Source organism: Amphibalanus amphitrite, unplaced genomic scaffold (genome assembly GCF_019059575.1).
Source record: "Amphibalanus amphitrite isolate SeventyFive unplaced genomic scaffold, NRLGWU_Aamphi_draft 000510F_arrow, whole genome shotgun sequence".
In the NCBI taxonomy this organism is placed as follows: Eukaryota; Metazoa; Arthropoda; class Thecostraca; order Balanomorpha; family Balanidae; genus Amphibalanus; species Amphibalanus amphitrite.
Window position 1 is genome coordinate 18,526 of NW_024882004.1, and position 22,128 is coordinate 40,653.

Consider the following 22,128-nt stretch of genomic DNA (forward strand, 5'->3'; position numbering starts at 1 on the left):
CAGTTGTCGCGCCACCATTCTTCGTGCGCGACGCACGCGACTGGCCTAGGGGCGTGACTCCATGCAATTTGCAGCTGCCACGACTCAGAGCAGATTGCAGACGACTATAGGTACCCCGTGACCCTGAGCTGAGAGTCCGTTGGCGTTCCAGGAGCCGTCTATAGGTCGGCGGACTGGCGGCTTCCGTTGCGGTCGCAGCCCCCCACTCACCGCCCGCCGGTAATAAACCCTCCTCCAGCGGTACCCTGAACCGGCGGGCGAATACCCCACCGGCGCGCCGCGCTGTTCGCAGCACAGTCGCCAGGCCATCGCCTATTACCTGCTGCCGAAGTGTGTGTAAGTCACACCCTGTTCCACCCATGGCTGAGGTTGGGCAACCCCCGTCTCGGTCGGACCGACACCGCGCAGCCAACCGCACAGGGCCGGGCTCCTGGCACCAGGCAGGCCGAGCCACTGTTCGGCCCCGTGTGCATTCCCATTACACCATAAAATCTCGCCGGAATCAATCTAGAAACATAATTATCTAGGAAAATAATTAAGTGCACCGTTTACGGACAAATGGCTACTACAGAGTGGAGTTAATACGAGTAGCTCAAGGTCGATGGTCATTTGGTTCTCACGGCAGCGTCCGGCCAGAGATGTGGTTCGCTGCGGTTTCCGACTGCTTTGAATGACAGCTATACTGACCGCTTCTTTATTCCCTGTGGACCCGACAAAACCACTGGTATAATCGAGATAATGGCTTAACGTCCTTCGTCATGCGTCCATCACACGGAATGCAAGTACACGCCTGGTGGACGGTTTGGCATGTAACTAGATCAAGGCGACTATTGTCTCGCTACGGCCTAACCACAAATGATGGCATGACCACCACGGATTGCCGCAACGTTGGTAACTTTGCGATATTGCCCCGATGCAGCTCTTCGAGGGAAATTTTCCATGAGCTCGAATGAACCGGGCATATCATTACTACGATCACCAAGATGTATTAGGACATGGTGTTACATTAACCCTCGCCCTGGCAGGGCATTTTTCATAACACGGCCTGGCAGGGGGGTCGATGCGACCCCACCTCGCGATTGGCTCCTATGACACCTAGAAACACCAAATTTGCTATTTAGGTGGGCCCCCTGGAGTTCTCGCCCCTGTGCAAATTTGGTTTCTCTAGATCAATATTTAGGGTTTTTTTGGGGGTATGAATGTAAAATTTCGCTAAAAACAGGTCAAAAGTTTTTCGCTCATAACTTTTGATCTAATTAAGATAGAGCAAAAAAAAGCACCAGTGAACTCAGCACGTCACGGCGCGTCGAATGATATACTTTTTAACTTGCTTAAGTGTACTTAAAGTTTTTCTTAATTATTAAGTAAACTTTAAGTAACTAATTAAGTTCAAGTTAACCAAATTGCATCATATCGCATATCATTCGATTCGACTGATCACCAGGAACACAATGACACCATTTTTTAAGCTCTAGCTAGCGTCATTATGTGCCAAGTTATTGGCAAAAACGTTATTTGACCTCCGTTGACCTCATTGGACCTGACCCATGGATAAGTACACCAAACAAAGAAGCACCAAGTGGCCTGCTGTTAAGTACTGTGGTTTCAAAGCACAAAAGTGATAGAACGAAGTGGATATCTCCAGTATTTTCCGAATTTAGTATTTTCCCATAGGCTTAACATTACGACGTAATGACCTCTAACTGACCTCAGGTCAGTGACCTCAAAAACCCGAACTATATGTTATACAACTTGGTGAACTTAGCACATCCTGAAAGTTTGAAGGAAATCAGTCCAAAACTGTGAGTTGGACAGGTGCAAAAAGAAAATTGAAATTTGACCATGACCTAGTACCGGTTTTCCTGACCTGGTGACCTGACACAAGGTCACCCAGACCTGACATTTTCAGGTCATATGTAAAAAGGTTGCCCCAGAGGCTGTGCCAAATTTGGCGGCGCTGCCCGCCGCCGTTTTTACGCTATCTTTGAAAAACCTTAGGGGGGGGGGGTCGCATCGACCCCCCCTGCCAGGGCGAGGGTTAATTCTAAGCGATGTCAACGCCAATACTGCAATTGGTTCTGAGCGCCACCGTAGCAAACACAATTTCCACATGATTGTGTAATGCTGCTATTTCTATCACCATTGGCCCTTGCAAACCTGCGAATCCCCGAACTCTTTCGAACTTTTTCGGAGGCCGTTTTCAAACCGTACACAAATGAAGCTATTTTATAGCAAAAGATAACTCCTTCAGAAACATTCCAGCCAGTGAAAACTGCTTTCATTTTCTGGATGACCCGCAAAGCAGGCTGAGTCCGATAGCGTGCGAGCGCGGCGCCGTCGGTCCTTAAGCTGATGGCCGCAGCCGGGCGCGGCACACAATGCAGGATTGCTGTTTTACCTCCGACGAGCTCACGCTCAGCGAGGCACATGTATCTCGGTTTTCCGCTCAGACTGTGAATCACAAGCCGCAGACTGAGGACGAAGAGACTGTCCTCATACCCATAAGAGCCCAGACTGTCCTAGTCCTAGAGCTCGATGAGAACGGGATCTCCAGGCCAAGTGGCCTTTTCCCTCTCGATCACTGTGAAGGTAAGGTAAGGTAATGATGAGACGCCGCACGGTCCGTAAATATTGTGGCCCTTAGAGAGCCACACCACAAGTCTGCCCTAAAAGTCTGCCAGTCTGCCAGTCTGCCCAAAAGTCTGCCACAAGTCTGCCCTTAGAGAGAATGATAGTGAATGATAATGATGCCCTTAGAGAGAATGATAGTGAATGATAATGATGCCCTTAGAGAGAATGAAAGAAAATAGTCCACCCTCACAGACTGACGGGGAAAATCTCGAATTTGGATTGGAAGTCAATCACCGAAGATAGCGGACACGTGCTCGTCCTCATTGCCAATGACATACTCGCCTCAGGTCTCGATGCGAGTTGCTCCTAATTCCGTGAAAGCCTTACGCACAATGCTGGAAGCAGGGACTTACTTTGCTTATGAATCGAAATTTAATTATTAAATTTCATCATGGAAAGAGCCAGAAATGGCCGGCGAGATGGGAACGCAGAGCCATGTTCACGCTGCTTTGGTCGCAGCCGCTGAGTGAAAGACCTGCGATATAGCTCTCAGTGCCGGGAAGCGTTTCAGGGACACCTGCACACCGCACAGGCACGGCGATTAGTATGCTAACGCCGATGTGCTGGGATGCATTATCGTCTCAACTGTAACGGTACCAGAGTAAGACGGCCGCCAACTCGTCTACCTCGTCCTTGGTCACTCGGAAGGAGCCTTCCTCTGCGAATATGGCTAATGCATGATAATCATTGTAAAAATGTTTCGGTATTCAAATGTTTCCCGCCCTGCAACCTAAAAATGAGCCACGGATGGCGAATGGCGATGCTATCCAACGTCCATACGTCTTCGGTGGCAGATGATGAAGGGTGGGCCTGGATCCCTGACTCGGCAGCTGCTGAAAGATGTACCCCTGGCGCAGCGGTTGCTGGAGCCAGCACGTCGGCTGCTGGAGGCTGTCAGCAAGCGAGTTCGCCGCGCGCCGGTGCCACGCTGGAGGCACATTAGTACCGCTGGGCATAAGCGTAGGAACCATGGGTGCAAGGGTGCAGCTGCACCCACAATATTTCTCCAGTGGGTGCAGACAATGTATTCTGCACCCACAATAATCTGAACCAAAAACCCCTTTTCTCATCAACACTACTTCCCATGCAGCACGGCAAATTCAGGATATGTTGCCCACTATCCATCTTTCGAAGCATTTGCTTTTGTGATGGTCTTCAAAACTTACATTTGTGCTGAAGAAAAAAGGAAATGGAGCATGTGATTGAACACACACCGAGCCGATGACCCACTGTCAAAATCTTTTTGCCTGATATCTTTCGAAAATGGCTAAGTTGGCCGCTTTTACTTTTTGCGGTAGTCAATATTGACAATATTAACCCTCGCATGTGTGCGGCGTTTTCCAGCTTCTAATGTGTAGGGGGAGAGGGGGGAGCTGATCGAGCTAGAGCTTCGCGGAAAAAACGAGGGTGTTGCCCGTGACGAGAGGAAGCCGATGATACCCAATTTTAAGGTCCTAGGTCATTGGTTGACCTTCCAGGTCAGGTCAATGTTCCAAAATTCGGGAAAATCGGGACTTGCTAGAACTGCGTAAAGTGAAGCTGTTATCGGTTTTTTCGGGGTGCTGATCACGAATATCATGCTAGTTTTGATCACAGATGATTTCGTCATGTATTTAGGCCAGATCGGGTCAGGTCAGGTCAGATCAACCATTAGGCGTCCTACCGAATATCCATAGTAGGTGTCAACTACCACTGACGGCGTCGGCATGTTACGAAGGCATTAAAACTACTTCGTAAACGTTCAAATGGATGCTAAATTCGAAATCAGCCCGAAAAACTAACCTAGAAACATGTAATGCTCGAAAAAGTGAACCGAGGTCATCAAAGGTCAATGACCTGACCTGACCTTCAGGCGACCTTCACAACCACCGTGATGCATGGGACGAACATCATTTCACATGTTTGGACGTCTACAATCACAAAAAGACTGGAAACGCGCGGATAATGTGAGCTAACATACGCCAAATCGCGATTCCGGCCGAACATGGTCTCGAGAATCAGGTCACAGGTCAAAGGTCTTTTGGGTCAGGGTCATGAAATTTTCAGAGTAGGTGTAAAACTGATCAACTCGAGGGTACGTTTCGTCGCGATCGGCCGCTTTTTGCGCGAGTTATTTGCGAAAAACCATGGAGGGCTCATCCGACCCCCCTACACATACGAGGGAATTAATGCTTCCAAATGCACTTATCGGTCGGTACCTTTTCGACATGGTATACACCCCCCTCAAAGCTCGTAACGAGCCTTCGCTCCGGTGTCGCTCCCTCCCCCCCCCCCCCGGGGCTTCACCGGCCATGGCTGGATTTCTGCACCCATGCACCCACAATGCTCCAGCCGTTCATACGCCCATGCCGCTGGGCGCTGAACTGAGACCTCTAAAACGGACTCGCACTTAATGGCGTGTGAGTCAACAGACAGACGGCTGATTCATGACTAATCTTGGCCGCCAAACGGCCGATTCCTGCGAACAATCGCGCCTATTTTCCGGTTGAGGAACGTAACGAACCCGGCCGCGGCCCTCGACAGCTTCCCGTGAATATGACTGCGAAGGCCGCCGCAGGGCTGAACGCTGCATCGATTGCGCAACTCTTCCGAATATAACTATGGCTGAGCTACCTATATGCGGAGAGAGGGCTGGTGGCTGTGTCTGCATACAGCAGCTGTGCAGCTGGGAGTATCGCGCTGGCTACTGTCCGCGGGTGGAGGGTCTGTGACTCTGTGCTGACCGCTGTCTGCGAGGGAGGGTCTACGGGGGTCTCTGCGGGGATCGTCTGTGTCGGTCTGCTGGGGAGTATTGCGACCTGAGTCACTCCCCATTCATCACCGGCCGACTGCGGCCGGCTGACCTGACCTCGGTGCAGTGTGGGCGTGCAGAGTGCACGGCCCGGCCGCAGCTCGACCTCCGGCCGCCGCCGACTGACGGTCCATGACCGGCCTCCCCGACTGATTGATACCCTCCAGGGCGGCGCGCTTCCTGGAGGCGAGGGTCGGCCACTCCCACCGAGACTGGAGTCCGGGAATTGACAGAGCCTGGCTGAAGGTGACATTCGTCAGACAATGCATCACCTGGTGTGAATGCTTGAATTGATAAAACATGCTTTCATTTACATTTGCAATGCGCCCTTGTCTCAAATATGATGATTTGAGAGTAAAGTATGGATTTATATTTAATGCCAAGACATTGATTTGTGAAACACTTTATGCCCTATGGAACTTTTGATATCTGTATCTCTAACAGCGGCATTATGTTTGATCACGACTTACCCGGGGAGTTCACGGTCTATCACCTGCACCAGTCGCTCTCTCTGGCCGTGAATGGGGTCCGTGACGCGCCACGTGTCCCCGACTCACGGATCCGGGCATATCATCATCCCGCACCGAGTCCAGCCGCCCAAGGCCGCCGGCTGTCCCCGCCCGCTCGTGACTGGCAGACGAGTTCTGCGGCTCGGCCGCGCCCCCGCCGCCGTGGCAGTGTCACGTCTGGCCGAGGGCGGCATATGGTCAGACCGTCCGACCGTCTGCCCGCCGCCGGCACCGGACGGCAAGACCCACCCGGTTCACCTTATGGATTCTTACATGCGTCATGCATTTTAATACATTTTCAGTCGTAAAGTTCTCATAAAACTAAAGAAAACTTAGAATTAGCATCCGGTTTAAGGAGCAACAAACTTGATGAAACAGCATCATGCGCTACTATTAAATGACGGAGCTCAGACGGAAGTTTCCGCTAGTTTGACGTCCGGACGTCACGTTTCTCGTTGCGGACGCAGGTGTCCGTTCCGGATGTCCGCTGACTGGGGTCGGATCGTGTCAGTGCCCCGGCTCTGACCTCGACACGTGCCCTGAGGCGAGACACTCCTGTCACGGCGAACACGGAGGCTTTAAAGGTAGTGTGCCAGCTTTCCTGGACCGTATGGAGTTAATGGCCCAGATAAGGAGAACCGGATTTTTAGAACTTATCCATACCTTCAAAACTCATGGAAACGTCTTAAATTCTTCAAATTTTGAGTACCCCAGTGCGAAATTCGCCCCGACGGGTTGTCGGTCGTACCCCAACCACATTTCACACCACTATGAACAATAAATGCACACACTGAAATCGCTATTACCGATATGCTCATCCAATCAAGTTTCGATAAACCCGCTCATCATCATCTCCTGCGGTTTCGAACACGCCTGTTAGGTGGTGCGGTAGACCGCGCCCAAAGCCAGGGCCCCGGTAACGTGAGGTAGCCGAGTCGAGGCAGCGTGCGCTGACCCAAGCCGGGGCCGCGCGTCCTCCCGGTGTCATGTGATAGCCCGGGGCTGCCCGCGGGGATGCGGTAGACCGCGCCCAAAGCTGCGGCCCCGGCTTGGGTCAGCGCACGCTGCCCCGACTCGGCTACCTCACGTTACCGGGGCCCTGGCTTTGGGCGCGGCTTCTGCTCATACTTTGTGGTGCGGTGGTGGTGCGTCGGGCCGCGCGCTCTGACTTCGGCCAAGAAAAATGCGTCAGCTGATCATTGTCATTTCTGCCACTTGCGTGTGGTGAAATGGGGTCATAACTTAAGAGACGGCTTTTTCATATCAATTATTTTACATAAAATCATATTTCAAACCATAAATAATGTTCGACAGCCAAATAAAAGAAACAATACCAATACAGGCTTACAGTTTAAGGCTCGACATTGTGTTGTCTACGATTAGACAGCTGATAACTCATTCCCGTACGTCGTAACTCTATAATGACCTTTGCTTATTGTCACATGTGCGCCGCATTCGCGATTGTTGCCGACGCCTGTTTGCAGGTCAGCCCACTACAGTTGTTATACATATCGAAAAACCGATAAACTTTTAGGCGAAAAAGGCACTATTCCAGGCCCATTTTTGATTTTCTTTGCGATATTAGGTAAAAACAGAAGCTTCTTATCCTAGGAAAAATAAAATGGGAAATCTTTCAAAGGTGGCACACTACCTTTAACCTTCATCCGCAACATTGACTTCCCCCATCTGATCTCCTCGTTGTCGATCACGGTTTCCACAAGTTTTACCACGCGATCCTAATGCTGGTGAAATTCCCTGTTGCTGACCTTGCTTGCGTGTCGTTCTCTACCCCCTCCCCTTCCCCATACTGGCACGTTCCACCTCTCTGGGCCGGGTCGGGTGTCGACTGACGCCGCTGCTCTCAGCTCGTGGCCACTCGACCGATACCTCCCGTGACGACCGGGAGCTCCCGGGCCGTCTGGCCGTTACCGGGCCGGGAAACACGCCGTTACCGCCCGGGAAACACACGCCCAGGGTGGCGAATTTAGACGACCCACCCACAACTGCTGAGCTTCGGGAATGCCGGCGAAGGCACAGCGCAAAAACGTGCCGCCTCTGCCAGATACAATGACGCGGTGCTATCGTGGAAGTGGTCCGAATTGAGATCGTGACGGCGCTCAGAGGACCGTGAAGGCGCGAGGGGAGTGATTCAGTCAATCGTGTCGGTGTTAAAATGCCGAGGTGAATGGCTTGCATACCGGTCGGTTGCGGGTAACTGATACTCTCAGGCAAAATGAGCTGGTATTTGAAACTGTTGCCTTGCTATCAGGCTTATCTAAACAACCTTGCTTGTTACAAGATCAGGTCAGCCTATTTTTATTCATGATATTTATCGTATGCCATAGTGAAAGAAGCTAACGCGATGCGAGCTTTGTCATTCAGGTCAGAATCTCTATACACGTTCCGTAGAAATAACGCCTGGCCTCTTATCAAGCGAGTCCCCTCCACTTGGACTAGTGTCTGTTGGTCTAGTATCGTTTGGGCTAGTTCATTTGGTCTAGTGCTTTATTTGGTCTAGTGCCACTTGAGCTAGCTTCATTTGAGCTAGTGTTATATTTGGTCTAGTTCATTTGTGCTAGTTCCCGAAATTTATTTGAAATATATAGTTCCCTGATATGCTCGTTGTCGTATATATTTCGTTCGTTCGATTATGTATAACACACTTCAGATTTCAGATGTTCGGATGTTGGTGTACTTAGTTCAGATGCCCTTTTGCCGGAACAAACATATATAGAGTTTCTTCAAACCTTAAAGGCAACCCGCCCAAATCTTGATGTTTCGGATTTAAACGTTGGATACGTTGCGAAATTGCCTTTCTAGTTGGAGCTTCTGTTGTGGCTTCTCTACTCAAATTCATATCACTTATAATTCTTCTTGGACGCAAATTTGACGTTTCTGTCTGTTCCATGGCTTTGTCCAATGCCGAAACAACTTCAACTCTTGCCGGAACTGGGGGGTGGTTGTGAATTTGCCTAGTAACAACTTGTCTTTCGGTATGATATCGTAATGATGTTGAAACAGATCCTTTACATCCTTTGTTTTCGCATCGCCAATTTTGAGTGGTAATATTTGAAGTATTCTTTCGGTAGACAAAACCTTCGAAGCTTAATTTGTCCCCACCCCTTGATGACTTAAAAATTTCCATAGCTACAGCCGATAACCCGTAATTTGCGTCTATCACACAACAAATTTACCTCGCTTCAGTCGAAACAGAAAAGGAATGAAAGCTGCCTCGTGAAGTTCTGTAAAAAAATAAAATAACCGCAAAATCTTTTCCTCGTGAGTCTAATTATTGTGCCAAGCATGATAATACACCTCCATCATGGAAATGAGTCTGCTGAAAGCTAGACGAAATTACGGCACTAGACCAAAGGCACTAGCTCAAATGAATGGCACTTTGGCACTAGCTCAAACGAAACTAGCCAAACTGGCGCTAGACCAGCTGAAGCACTAGACCAATTGCACTAGCTCAAAAGGCACTAGACCAAATGATGCTAGACGAAGAGAGTGGCACCCTATCAAGCGTCCTTCACCTTTCGATGTGCAATGAATGACAGAATAAAGAATTCAAATTGTCATGCCTCACTAGCCACAATTTGGAAGATCCCATTCATATCTTAAGGTTATGCTCACATTTTAACCCTCGCCCTGGCAGGACATTTTTCATAACACGGCCTGGCAGGGGGGGGGGGGTCGATGCGACCCCCCCTCGCGATTGGCTCCTATGGCACCTAGAAACACCAAATTTGGTAGGTAGGTGGGCCCCCTGGAGTTCTCGCCCCTGTGCAAATTTGGTTGCTCTAGGTCAATATTTAGGGGGGGGGGGTTGGGGATATAAATGTCAAAATTTCGCTAAAAACAGGTCAAAAGTTTTTTGCTTATAACTTTTGATCTAATTAAGATAGAGCAAAAAGAAAAGCACCAGTGAACTCAGCACGTCAAGGCGCGTCGAATGATATACTTTTTCGCTTGCTTAAGTGTACTTTAAGTTTTTCTTGATTTTTAAGTAAACTTTAATTAATTAAGTTAAAGTTCACCAAATTGCATCATATTGCATATCATTCGATTCGACTGATCACCAGGAACACAATGACACCATTTTTTAAGCTCTAGCGTCATTATGCGCCAAGTTATTGGCAAAAACGTCATTTGACCTCAGTTGACCTCATTTGACCTGACCCATGGAAAAGTACACCAAACAAAGAAGCACCAAGTGACCTGCTGTTAAGTACAATGGTTTCAAAGCACAAAAGTGATAGAACGAAGCGGATATCTCCAGTATTTTCCGAATTTAGTATTTTCCCATAGGCTTAACATTACGACGTAATGACCTCTAACTGACCTCAGGTCAGTGACCTCAAAAAACTCGGACTATATGTTATACAACTCGGTGAACTTAGCACATCCTGAAAGTTTGAAGGAAATCAGTCCAACACTGTGAGCTGGACAGGTGCAAAAAGAAAATTGAAATTTGACCATGACCTTGTACCGGTTTTTCTGACCTGGTGACCTGAACTAAGGTCACCCGGACCTGAAGTTTTCAGGTCATATGTAAAAAGGTTGCCCCATAGGCTGTTCGAAATTTGGCGACGCTGCGCGCCGCCGTTTTTACGCCATCTTCGAAAAACCGTGGGGGGGGGGGTCGCATCGACCCCCCCCCCCCCTGCCAGGGCGAGGGTTAAGCAAATACGATTTACTCCGACAAAAATACGAAAAATAGGAATGCCTAGAAATAGAAAAAAAGTACAAATCTGAAACCTTGAAGTAATTGAATTTGGCTCGCATACATTAGGATATCTGGAAATACACCAAAGCAGAACTGAATCATTATGGGCACAGGCTCTGAAAGATGTAAACGTGCTTCCATTGCATTTATATCATCCGCTGGGCACTGCAAGATACGAATGCAGATGTTGCCGAAATACATAGATACGATTAGCTATTGGTCTTATAATCGACAGCAACTGACGACATCGAGGGCCCCACCGCATGGCGAGAGGGTCGATAAAAGATACAATGCGACGGTCTCTTCAACTTAACCTTCAAAACCTGTGATTACTACGTCAATTATTATCATTTTATTTGGTGGTAAAGAGTTTCTTGTCTGTTCTGCGTAGACTCTACAGCATTAGCCCTCACTATTTGTCCGATCCATCTAATTGTCTTAACAGACACTGGACTTTTCACTTTTGTAGCCCAGCATTATGCAGACAAATATGAAATTTAACACTATAGATGTTGCCGAAATAACGCATTTCACAAATCAAGGAATTTAATCAAAGAAGGATATCATGAAGCCAGCCATTCTAATTCCCTTAGCAAGGCCGGAATATAGATGTGAGGATTTTTTTTCTGCCACACGAAAAGGTGAGCTAAGGCCAGTGATAAGGGCGGTAACAGCTGCCGCGTGGCCAAGCCTTTCTCCTATAATTGCACTAGAAAATGACCAAACCACGAACTATGAAACAGCTAGTGTCACCTGAGAGAAAGAGGAGCAAGGAGCAATTAAGTTACCAATTTTTGAAAGACAGAAAAGTCGAGAGCGCACACAAAAACAACTCGTGCACTTATATTGGCCCACTCCGGTCGCATTAATCCGCACGAACTGAGCCCGGCCGCCTATTCCGAGGTAGGTGGTCCAGCTTTAGCCTGTGACGCTCTGTGCTTGGTACGGGAGGTTCTCAGTAAGGAAGACCGCTCACTGCTCAGCTCTAACCTGCTGGACACCGTGGGCCGTTATGTCCGACCGTCGGGGCTTATGTGCAGCACCGCCGCACATAGGGAGCGGTTTATACATGCGCAACTCCGACACTAAATGGAGCACTGGTGAAAAAATGACTACAGCGGCTGGTGTGGCCATTCTCTCACTCATGCCTTATCATCTCTCCACCAGCAGGCAGAATTTTGTTTTGTTTTTAGAAGCGTGCAATGCTTGGGTAGACGGAAATACACTACCGCACAGCAGCACAAGAGATAACATCGACTGTGGTTTGTCGCCTGTTTTGTGGCTCGGCTTGGTTACTGCAGACGGCACGCTACGTGATCACATCTTTGTTTCCTCGTCACAGCACGGGACAGTCCTGTCCTTGATCGAAATATGCCACATTTTCGCAGAAACCACTTCTCACTTCCGAACGGAACGGAACGGTTATTTTTAGCCGGAACAGAAATTACTTGACATTAGGTCGGTGCATTTATAAAATTACAGATATTTTATGCCTCTGATCGATTCAATGAGCAGATGCACTTTTAGGAGAATGTATCTAGTGAAACACGTTGGTAAAAAAAAACAGCTTTCATCTGGCTGATGTGATGTATAATTGAGACTTAGCGATGCATCATTAAGAATTAGTTGGCAATTAATCAGTTACAACATACTTTGCGCAGCGGCGAGCAAGTGCAAGACATGCCGCCATTCACTTTGCACATGTTACATCAGAGGTGTCTGGTAGAATGTAGTGCTGTGTGATGTAGACTTGACCTTTATTGTGCACTTGAATAATTGTAAGATTAACACTAGCGTAACCCTTTTTTAAGCAGTAGTAGTAATGCTGCCTCTCTAGAAATCGCTTCTTTACAACGTGAAGTACAATAGGTACTTGTGATGTATAGCATTCTAGATATCTGTTGCATGGTTGATAGCAGTATGCATGTAGTTCAGGAATAAGTGCATTGTTGCTCACTCACAATGCATACATCAGTGGTAGACACATTAGCAGCACGTATTACCTTGCTGTCCTTGAAATCAGCCGTACTGACATCGGCCTGGTGCGTCTGTTTCAGCGTCTCCGGCCAACCGCATCCGAAACCCGTTCACCAAGCCGTTCAAGAACGTCAACATCAGGTCGGTACTGGGCGCCTGGGACCTCCCCACACTCTTCTTTTGATGAGATGCTCTTAACCATAATAGAAAACGATCGATGAACGAGCGACCCAACACACAAATCGTAGGCCGTCCGCAGTGATACCATCCCCCCCCCCCCAACCGACTGACACAGTAACAGTAAGTCACCCCCTGCAGTGGCGGCTTCCGCTGCTGACAGCAGGTCAGGGCTGGGGCCTCCCCCCACGTTACGACTGCCACGGCGACCCGTCTCCGACCCTCAGGTTCATCAACACCAACGAGCTGAACGGCGCGTGTCGCAAGGGCATCCAGTTCGTGGACCAGCAGCGGCGCATGGGCGAGATGCTGCTGCAGCAGGACATCCGCGTGCGCTCCAACACGCCCGACGCCGGACACTTTAACTTCTTCAAGACGTCCAAACAGGCGCTCGACATGGGAAACAACGCCCTGTTCAACTCGGAGGCCGGCAACGGCCTGCTCATGCAGTAAGTGCGGTGACAGCGAATGTAGTCGAGTTGAGGCCTAATTGTAGCGTAATATATAGATACATTTGTAAAAATGGACGTTGAACAGCATACCAGCAAACATACGCTTCAACAGCTGTTTGTTAATAACTATGTAAACACAATCATTGTAGCATTCTCAACTTAGGAACGGTCTTTGTTTGCTGTGAAAACAACAATAAAACTAATACGATGTGCAAGGGAGCGTAGCAATATTTTTGACGAAGTACACTAATGTTTAGGCAGTTAACATTTGCAATCGCTATTAAATGCTCATTAAATGGTCATAAGAACTGATGTATGTTGGCGCTAATAGCACAGTCAATAACCCGGCCGTATGACTAGCGGAGACTGCATAACATCACATGACTGTAACACCAAAACGTGAAGACTGCAACAGCACACACAACACTAACACCAGATACTTTAACTGCAGCCATTTACATATGTGGCGAGGACTGCATCAGCACACACGACACTAACACCATAGTCTGGAGACTGCATCAATGAATGCGGCGAGGACTGCATCAGCACACACGACACTAACACCACATGCTGGAGACTGCAGCAATGTACATATGCGGTGCTAGCACCACACCGGCATTGGCTGCGTTTCAGCCATTCAGCATTATCGTACAAATTATTTGGAAACCTTTTAATGTCTTTTAATCACTTTATAAACCACTTGAAGCACTTTTGATGTGTTTTGATCACTTACAAAGCTTACTGAAGAGTGACACGGTGTCCACAGAATATTGGTTGTTGAGCTTCAAAGGGTTTATCACCTGCTGATAGAAAAAAAACCTTATGGAGCTCTGCGCGGCACCGGCATGTCAGATATTTTAATTCATATTGTCAACCACCACGTTCAGAATTCAGATAATATTGGGTCAGATGCCGCACGCTCGGACAGTACATCGATCTATTCATCAATAAGAGTAAAATCTTGGTCTCACATCAATCTACAGGGAAACAGCAATAGGTGCGATAAGATACCTCGGGCGATTTCGCAAAAGAATGTTTATATCAACCAATGATAAACAGATTAACGCGACGTAAGCCTATTTAACTTTTAGCATACAATAAGCTTGTCTGTCATGCACCACTGCACAGCTCATTGTTATTGTGCTTTGTATATTGCATTCTGTTGAATAATGCATCAAGGACCACCACGACAGTTGCACCACTGTCTTTGGCCTTTGCATTATTCTTTAAACAAAATAAATTAGTTCTCTATCGGTAAATTCATCGTGCCGGTTCTGTTTTGACTGGCTGGACTTGCGTTGCTTGTTGCGGGTATGTATGCACCGGGCTGTTTATAAGAAACTCAAGACTCAATGCTATGCAACACCTATTTACGATAATGCGACCGTATAAAACAAGCGCATACTCTACGTAGTCGTGTCGCTCCAAAGCACGCACCGTTCGCTCTGACCGCCCTCCCCTCCCCGCCGTCAGGTTCGGCCTGACCCCGGACCAGGGCGCGTTCGGCCTGCAGCAGTTCAGCGTGCTCAACACCATCATCAACCAGACCTGCGCCGCGCCGCCGCGCTGCAACCCCGGCTCGGTGTACCGCAGCGCCGACGGCAGCTGCAACAACCTCAACAACCCGGCCTGGGGCATGTCGCGCACGGCGCTGCAGCGCATCCTGGCGCCCGCCTACGAGAACGGCATCTTCACGCCGCGCGTGGCGGCCGACGGCGGCGCGCTGCCCTCGGCACGCGACGTCTCCAACCTGGCGACCGGCAGCACCAACGACCCGTACCCCGACCTGGCCATCTCGGTGATGACCTGGGGCCAGTTTCTGGACCACGACCTATCCATCTCGCCCATCTTCCGTCTCGGTGAGTGGTGACACGAACAAACGAGGGTGGGGACAGAGCGGCCGTTGTTTGATAACTTATAACACCTACTGTATGCTCGGAGGTAAATGGTTATAGAGGGTTATGGGACGGTGTGGCGCTAAAAGAGTAGAGTGGCAGAGGAAGAGAGGGGCAGTAGAAAGTGTGACACCAGGGAAGGCTGTGGTACAAATGCTACGAGCGTGTTCGCGTCTCTGTGGTGCCGGATGCAACGGCTGATATGACTGATCTCTAAACATGCGACGTGCATGTTCGAGACAAGCATGATTCCTTTTCGGTCGTCACCGTTAGAAAGAGGGCCGAATATGGATGCCATTCGCTAGATGTTATTCTTTAATTTCAAGGTCAATGCATGAAGAACTTTGTTACAAGCAAATATGTACACTTTTTGTTCCCTTTGTGGCGTTCATAAGGGTAAATGAAAAACAGTCGACATGAAAAAATTAGTTTACACCTGTTTCTATTACTGACATTGAGCATTGAGCAACTGCAATTGAATCAGCGGGCCACTGAGGATATAGCTGACGCAGCACCACTCTGATGTTACAGAGGGCAGCTCGGGTATCGAGTGCTGCACGGAGGAGGGCAAGGACCTGCCCGTCAGCCTGCGCCACCCGCAGTGCTTCCCCATTCCGGTCTCAGAGTTCGACCCCTTCTACAGACAGTAAGTGTCCAATACTTTTTTATTCTTTTACCTCGCACCTCTTGCAAATAATTGCACTTTCATCGATAGCTAATGTAAGCGTGATGCAGTTCGTCATTGCTATGCTGCATTCCATGAATACGATATCCGATTTCCATCAGTGCCACCGAGTGGTATGTCATGGCCGCATACAGCAGTCACCACCTCTGCCAACAGCTGACCACTGCTCCCCTCCTTCCAGGTTCGGCCGCACCTGCCTCAACTTTGTCCGCTCGCTGCCGGCGCCGCGGCCCGACTGTAACTTCGGGTACGCCGAGCAGATGAACGCGCTCACGCACTACATGGACGCGTCCATGATCTACGGCTCTGACGACGAGCAGTCGCGCGGGCTGCGCGCCTTCCGCGGCGGCCTGCTGCTCAACTCGCGGCCCGGCGCGCTGCCCGTCGAGACCGGCGAGCTGGAGGAGTGCTTCGCCAAGGAGATCGGCGCCGAGTGCTACAAGGCCGGCGACGGCCGAGTCAACGAGAACCTGCCGCTGACGGTGATGCACACGGTGTGGATGCGCGAGCACAACCGTGTGGCGCGCGCCCTGGACGAGCAGGCGCGCCGCCTGTACGGCCAGCAGCTATCCGACGAGCAGCTCTACCAGGAGGCGCGTCGCATCGTCACCGCCGAGTGGCAGCACATCAACTACAACGAGTGGCTGCCCATAGTGCTCGGTGGGTGACGCGACGCAAAGCGATGGGCAGTCTCACCAAGGGTGGTTTATGCCGTCCCGGTCCGCCATTTCGGTGCACAGGGGCGCGTCGTTTCCGCTTGCGTGCACGAGTATTGGATTGAGCAGTACTTTTTCACCGCTGACACGCGACTCGCGCGTCACTCATTCATTCCACGGGCGCGTGTCCATTGTTCCTCCGGCACGCCCCAGCTAGTTGTTCAGCGATTGGACGCGACCGTTCCCATTACTGTCCCAAAAGATGTCCGAACCACCGTTTTCCTTCTAACCAGCTGTGATAGCGCACCGGCCGCGGGCGCGGTCGGCAGCTGCGGTCTGCAGTCGGGCGGGCCCACTCCGGTCTCACACGGTCGCGTGCCGCCGCGCTCGGTGCCATCCGGCTGTAGGCGGGCGCACGTGCGACCCCTCCCTTCCCCTGGTCTGACGGTGTGCGCCGCCCGCAGGCCGCCAGTTTATGGACGTGTACGACCTGAAGCCCAAGACGAGCGGCTACTCGTTCGACTACCGGCCCGACATCAACCCGTCCATCAACAACGAGTTCAGCACGGCCGCCTTCCGGTTCGGCCACACGCTCGTCCAGAACCACGTCCAGTGAGTGAACAACCCCGTCCAGAACCACGTCCAGTGAGGCGCCACATCAGTTCGAGCGAATGAGGGCACGTCACAGGCCGTTCGCCTAAGAGCTGACCTTTTTTGTACAGCAAAGATTTGAAAAGCAGGCCGGTGTGTCAAATCATTGATTAACCGTGTCGTAACACTTAACAGCATGACTATTTCGAAGTATCTTAACCCTCGCCAGGCGAGGGCCTTTTCCATAACACGGACGGCGAGGGGGGGGGGTTGGTTGGTACGACCCCCCCTCGCGATTGGCTCATATGGCACTTAGAAACGCCAAATTTACAGGGTAGGTGGGTCCATAGAAGATCTCGCCCCTGTGAAAGTTTGGTGACTCTAAGTCAATATTTAGGGGGGTTTTGGGGGGGTATGAGAGCAAAAATTTTGCTAAAACATGTTAAAAGTTTTTCGCTTATAACTTTTTATCTAGTAAAGATAGAGCAAAAATAAAAGCACCAGTGAACTCAGGACGTCCGTGCGCATCGAATGATATACTTTGTTATCAATTTAAGTGAACTCTGGAATTCAGTTGCCGCTAAGCTAGTCCAATTTTCCCCTGACCTTGTACCGGTTTTTGTGACCTGGTGACCTGACCTGAAAAGACTGGGACTTCAAATTTTCAGGAAAGGTGCGAAAATGTTGCCCCAGAGAATATGCCAAATTTGACGGCGCTACGCGCCGCCGTTTTTACGTTATTTGCGAGAAACCTTAGGGGGGGTTGCATCAACCCCCCCCCTCGTCGGGCGAGGGTTAACGCGGTTATCGGCAATCCGTTAGCAGAGTTTTTCAGTCATACAATGAAAAGGATCGTCCACATCACAATGCGGCTTTCAGTGGACAGATCGTGTTTCAAAACACCGATGATACCGGCTGACACCATGTGTATTGGACCCTCTTCACCAACCGCATTGACTGATGGTAAAAATATGACCTGAGATGCAGTCGCCCATTACCAATATAAGCACATGAATACGTGTCATGAGAGCGGCGACAGATGGTCGGCATTGGCCCATCTGCACGCCAGGTGGACTGCGAGAGGGTGAACTCATCCGAGGGTCCTGCAGAGCATGTCATGATGTAAAATTATCACGCAATAGTTATCGTTGAAATCGTTTTCTCCCAGGGCAGCCACAGCTCTTGGGTTCAAACCACGCTCGCCAATAGCGCTCATCCATCAGCGAACGGCGTCTTCACCTGGCGCTATGCAAACCTGTGGTCAGAGTATGCAATATGATCAACTGAGCGTCAAGCTCACGGCTCGCTGAGCTTGGCCTGCCTTTCGCCCGGTGCGGCCGAGGTGCCTGTCACCACGGTGCCTGCACCGTCCCCCGGCCACAGAGGAGCCCTTTCAGCGCACCCGCCGCACCCATTAGTGGGCGCAGACTCTCAGTGGTCGGCCTACCCCACGGGAAAACGGACGGACGGTGAAAGTGTGACCAGACGAGGTGCCAATGACTGGGATACTTCTGACCTGCCGGATTGGGTGCAATGCTGCCAAAAGGAGCCCTTGAACTTAAAAACGCTTTAATATGTCAATCTCCCGGTTGTGTAATGATATGGCGGGTACGGCTCATCTTTGTGGTCCGTTTTCTTATTAAACCCGCGCACCGACGGGGGTCTGCGCCAACTTCGTACCGACGGGGGGGGGGGCGGATGACCGCCCCCCTGAGATCTCGAGAACGAAGCAAGATAGCGACAAGCGGTAAACGGCAAGGGATACGCACGGACAAGGTCTACAATTTTTACTAAGGTCATTTTCAGGTCAGGTCAAAGATGACGTCACAGGGGTCAAAAAAGTCAAAATGGCGGCGCTAGGTATGGATAGTTTTTCTCGAATAACTTTCGAACTAGTCAATATAGGAACAAACTAAGGGCATCATCGTGATCCTCTCGTCAATCCGCATCGAATGATATATATGTTGACATCGAAAGGTCAAGGTCAAAGGTTGACCTCAGGTCACGTGACCTCGAGGTCATCATGTATATCATTCGATGCGCCTTGATGAGCTGAACACAATGAGACCATCCGCGCGGCTGTATCTCGTTCCTGTACGGAGTTATTGTCAAAAAACCGCTGGTGACCTTTGATGACGTCACATGACCTTACAGCTGCCCAACAGCAAATTAGACCTCAAGGTAGTGAAGGTTGATCGTATATGAGGTCATGTATGGTTTATGGGGCCATTCCGACCCGTTTTAGTGGTAAAAACAGGGAGTTGATTTTTCCCCCATTGACTTATAATGGGGAGGTCGAAAAATTGACCTGACCTTAGGTCATCGATATCAAAATTCCGAGCTATACAAATTGTAGCTACTATTGACCTTATAACATCCTGCGACTTTCAAAGGCCTCCGACATCTACTGTAGCTCTGGCACGGTGTCAAAGTTGCAAAAAAGTAACTTGAGGCTGGGTCATTCAAAGTGACCTGGTGACCTGACCTTTAAAGTTAGGAGGTTCAAACTCGCACACCATGTGTAAAATTGATGAGAGAATAGTCGTACCAAATTTCGCGGCGCTTCCCGCTATTCGCGAAAAACCTCAGGGGGGGGGGGGGCGGATATCCACCCCCCCCCGTCGGTGCGCGTGTTAAGTAACCGGCTCGGACGTCGGACAAATAAATTATTGGTGGCCGCCTCAGCCTTTTGACATTTACCTTCCACCGTAGCCCGATAACGTGATGCTCTCACTTCATCAGATTCTCTAGAATAGGTACTTCCAGTGCGTTTTTCATCAAGCAAATCACCATCCTACGGTTAAGCTGACTAAAACCTGAATAACTGTGAAGAAGGCTAATCGGTTAGCAGTAAGCAGTAGCACCGCACTATATGAGATCACTGAAGTGTGTGTCTGACACCATCGGACTGCGTGTCTTACGTCACTGGAGATAGGCAGTGACGTCACTAGGGTGCGTGTTTACCGCCACCTGACGTCACTGAACTGCGTGTGTGATGTTGCCGGAGTACGTGTCTGATGTCACTGCCGCCCGTATCTGACGTGACTGTCGCCGTGCCCGCAGGCTGTTCCGCGACGCGCGGTCCCAGAGCGGCGCTCTGCAGCTGCGAGATGTGCTCAACAACCCCAGTCTGCTGAACAGAGAGACGGGCATCCTGGAGTCGGTGGTGCGCGGCTTCTACCTGCAGCGCGCTCAGCGCTTCGACGAAAAGTGAGCGCCACAATCACTCCCCGAAATGCACGCTCCGGTGCGTTTCCTGTTGGAAATTCCATGACCACGTATGCTCTGCTCTGTTAGATAACACCGTAAATTCTGGTGTAGTTTTGAGCGTGCTCCGAGCAGAACAAATCCACTATGTTCCATCTTGATAAGTTTAGTGTTACGTCCGTAACATGCGACTTAAATGCCGAGCGAGGTTTAAATGCTAAATACGTCTGGTGTAGAGGCCGAAGGCGAAAGTGAATGTGTAACGGGCTCAGGGCTGTCGGCGTTCGCGCCGGACCTTGTCTCTGTGGCGGACAACGGACCATTAACAGACGTCACTAAACATGTCAACCATAAACGCTGCTCGGAGTTTTCAGCCGGGAGAATGTTTGCTGGCTCAGTGTTGGCTCAATTTACATATGTTCGGGCGTCGACAGCCGACCTGATATCCCCGCTGCCCTCATGGCCCGTATCTCTCTCACCGCCGGCCGTTCGATTTTCAGCGTCATCGACGACCTGAAGAACCACCTGTTCCAGCCGCCGGGCGGACGCCAGGGCATGGACCTGGTGGCGCTGAACGTGCAGCGCGGTCGCGACCACGGCATCCCCTCCTACAACGAGATGAGGGAGAAGTGCGGCCTGCGCCGGGCCACCCGCTTCGAGGATCTCTACGGAGACCTGCCCAACGACGTGAGCACGGGCGCCACTGTGCCGGGAACTGACGACTAATACTGAGCGGTTAGAAGTGTCCTTCACGGGATCCCAGTGTCTGTCTCGGCCACCCTCTTCACTTGCAAGCGAATCAGTGGGGCTGAATAATTCATCGACCTGATCGCACCAGCCAGTAGTCAGCATTGATAGCAGAACACACCAGACATGCACCCACTGACCCCTATAATGACCCCCTCTGTGGCAGGTGGTGGACCGGATGCGCTCCATCTACCGTTCGGTGGACGACATTGACCTGTTCCCGGCCGGCATCGCCGAGCGGCCCGTGCCCGGCGCCCTGCTCGGACACACCTTCCTCTGCATCGTCGGAGACCAGTTCGCCCGGCTCAAGAAGGGAGACAGGTTCTTCTACGACCTGGGCGGACAGCCGCACTCCTTCACAGAGGGTGAGCGATCAGAGCACGCCGCGGTGGGGTAGAGAACGCAAACCGGGGCCTCGAGACGACCGTTCGACCCGTGCTTACACCCGGCCGCAGAGGCTCGGTCATTCAAGGACGAGAGCTCATTGGTAATGCAGCGATGCACTGTGAGTGACAACTGTTTTGCCACTCGAGTGGGACGGTTGCGGCTCGAATCTCATAATCCTTCGGCGAATGTGGCGCAGTTTGCATTGCCGAGCGCAGCGGCTTGGCGGCTAACATAAATCGGGACGGGCGCGGGGAATCCCTGGGATGACCGCGAGCTGATGGATGAAGTGACCGGACTATCAGGAATGGATGACAGCGAATCAGGGAACACCAAATGCGCCATTACTGTTCCGAATAGCCACACGAAGCGACAGTGCGATTCAATGCCAGGGGATAAAGCGTGACCGTTGATGTTCGGAGTGACAATGTCATTTATCAGTGACCGAGCGGGGTAAATGAGGCTACCGAGTCACTGACACCACCCGTGTCCTTTCGCAGCGCAACTGTTTGAGATTCGCAAGACCAGCTGGGCGCGTATCATGTGTGACAACGTGCCGGGTCTGGCGGAGGTGCAGCCTCTGGCCTTCTACACGCCCAACTTCTAGTAAGTGGACGCCGAGAGTCTATTACGCTCAGGCTCGTAACTGACATAGGGTGTGGAGCACTGTGCCGGAATATTGTGATAACTAAAATTTAGT

General features: G+C 50.6%; 1 protein-coding gene across 6 annotated transcripts in view; it reads left to right on the forward strand.

Moving 5' to 3' along the window:
- The window catches only part of LOC122392984 (peroxidase-like), a 38,717-nt gene that overhangs the window by 15,733 nt on the left and 856 nt on the right, over positions 1-22,128 (forward strand). For all 6 annotated transcript variants that reach the window (XM_043388393.1, XM_043388394.1, XM_043388395.1 and 3 more), the window contains 10 exons: positions 12,715-12,775; positions 13,039-13,260; positions 14,737-15,122; positions 15,690-15,804; positions 16,025-16,503; positions 16,964-17,111; positions 20,154-20,300; positions 20,798-20,984; positions 21,211-21,409; positions 21,929-22,034. In XM_043388393.1, coding sequence (XP_043244328.1) covers positions 12,715-12,775; positions 13,039-13,260; positions 14,737-15,122; positions 15,690-15,804; positions 16,025-16,503; positions 16,964-17,111; positions 20,154-20,300; positions 20,798-20,984; positions 21,211-21,409; positions 21,929-22,034 — 2,050 coding nt within the window. The remainder of the gene's footprint in view (positions 1-12,714; positions 12,776-13,038; positions 13,261-14,736; positions 15,123-15,689; positions 15,805-16,024; positions 16,504-16,963; positions 17,112-20,153; positions 20,301-20,797; positions 20,985-21,210; positions 21,410-21,928; positions 22,035-22,128) is intronic.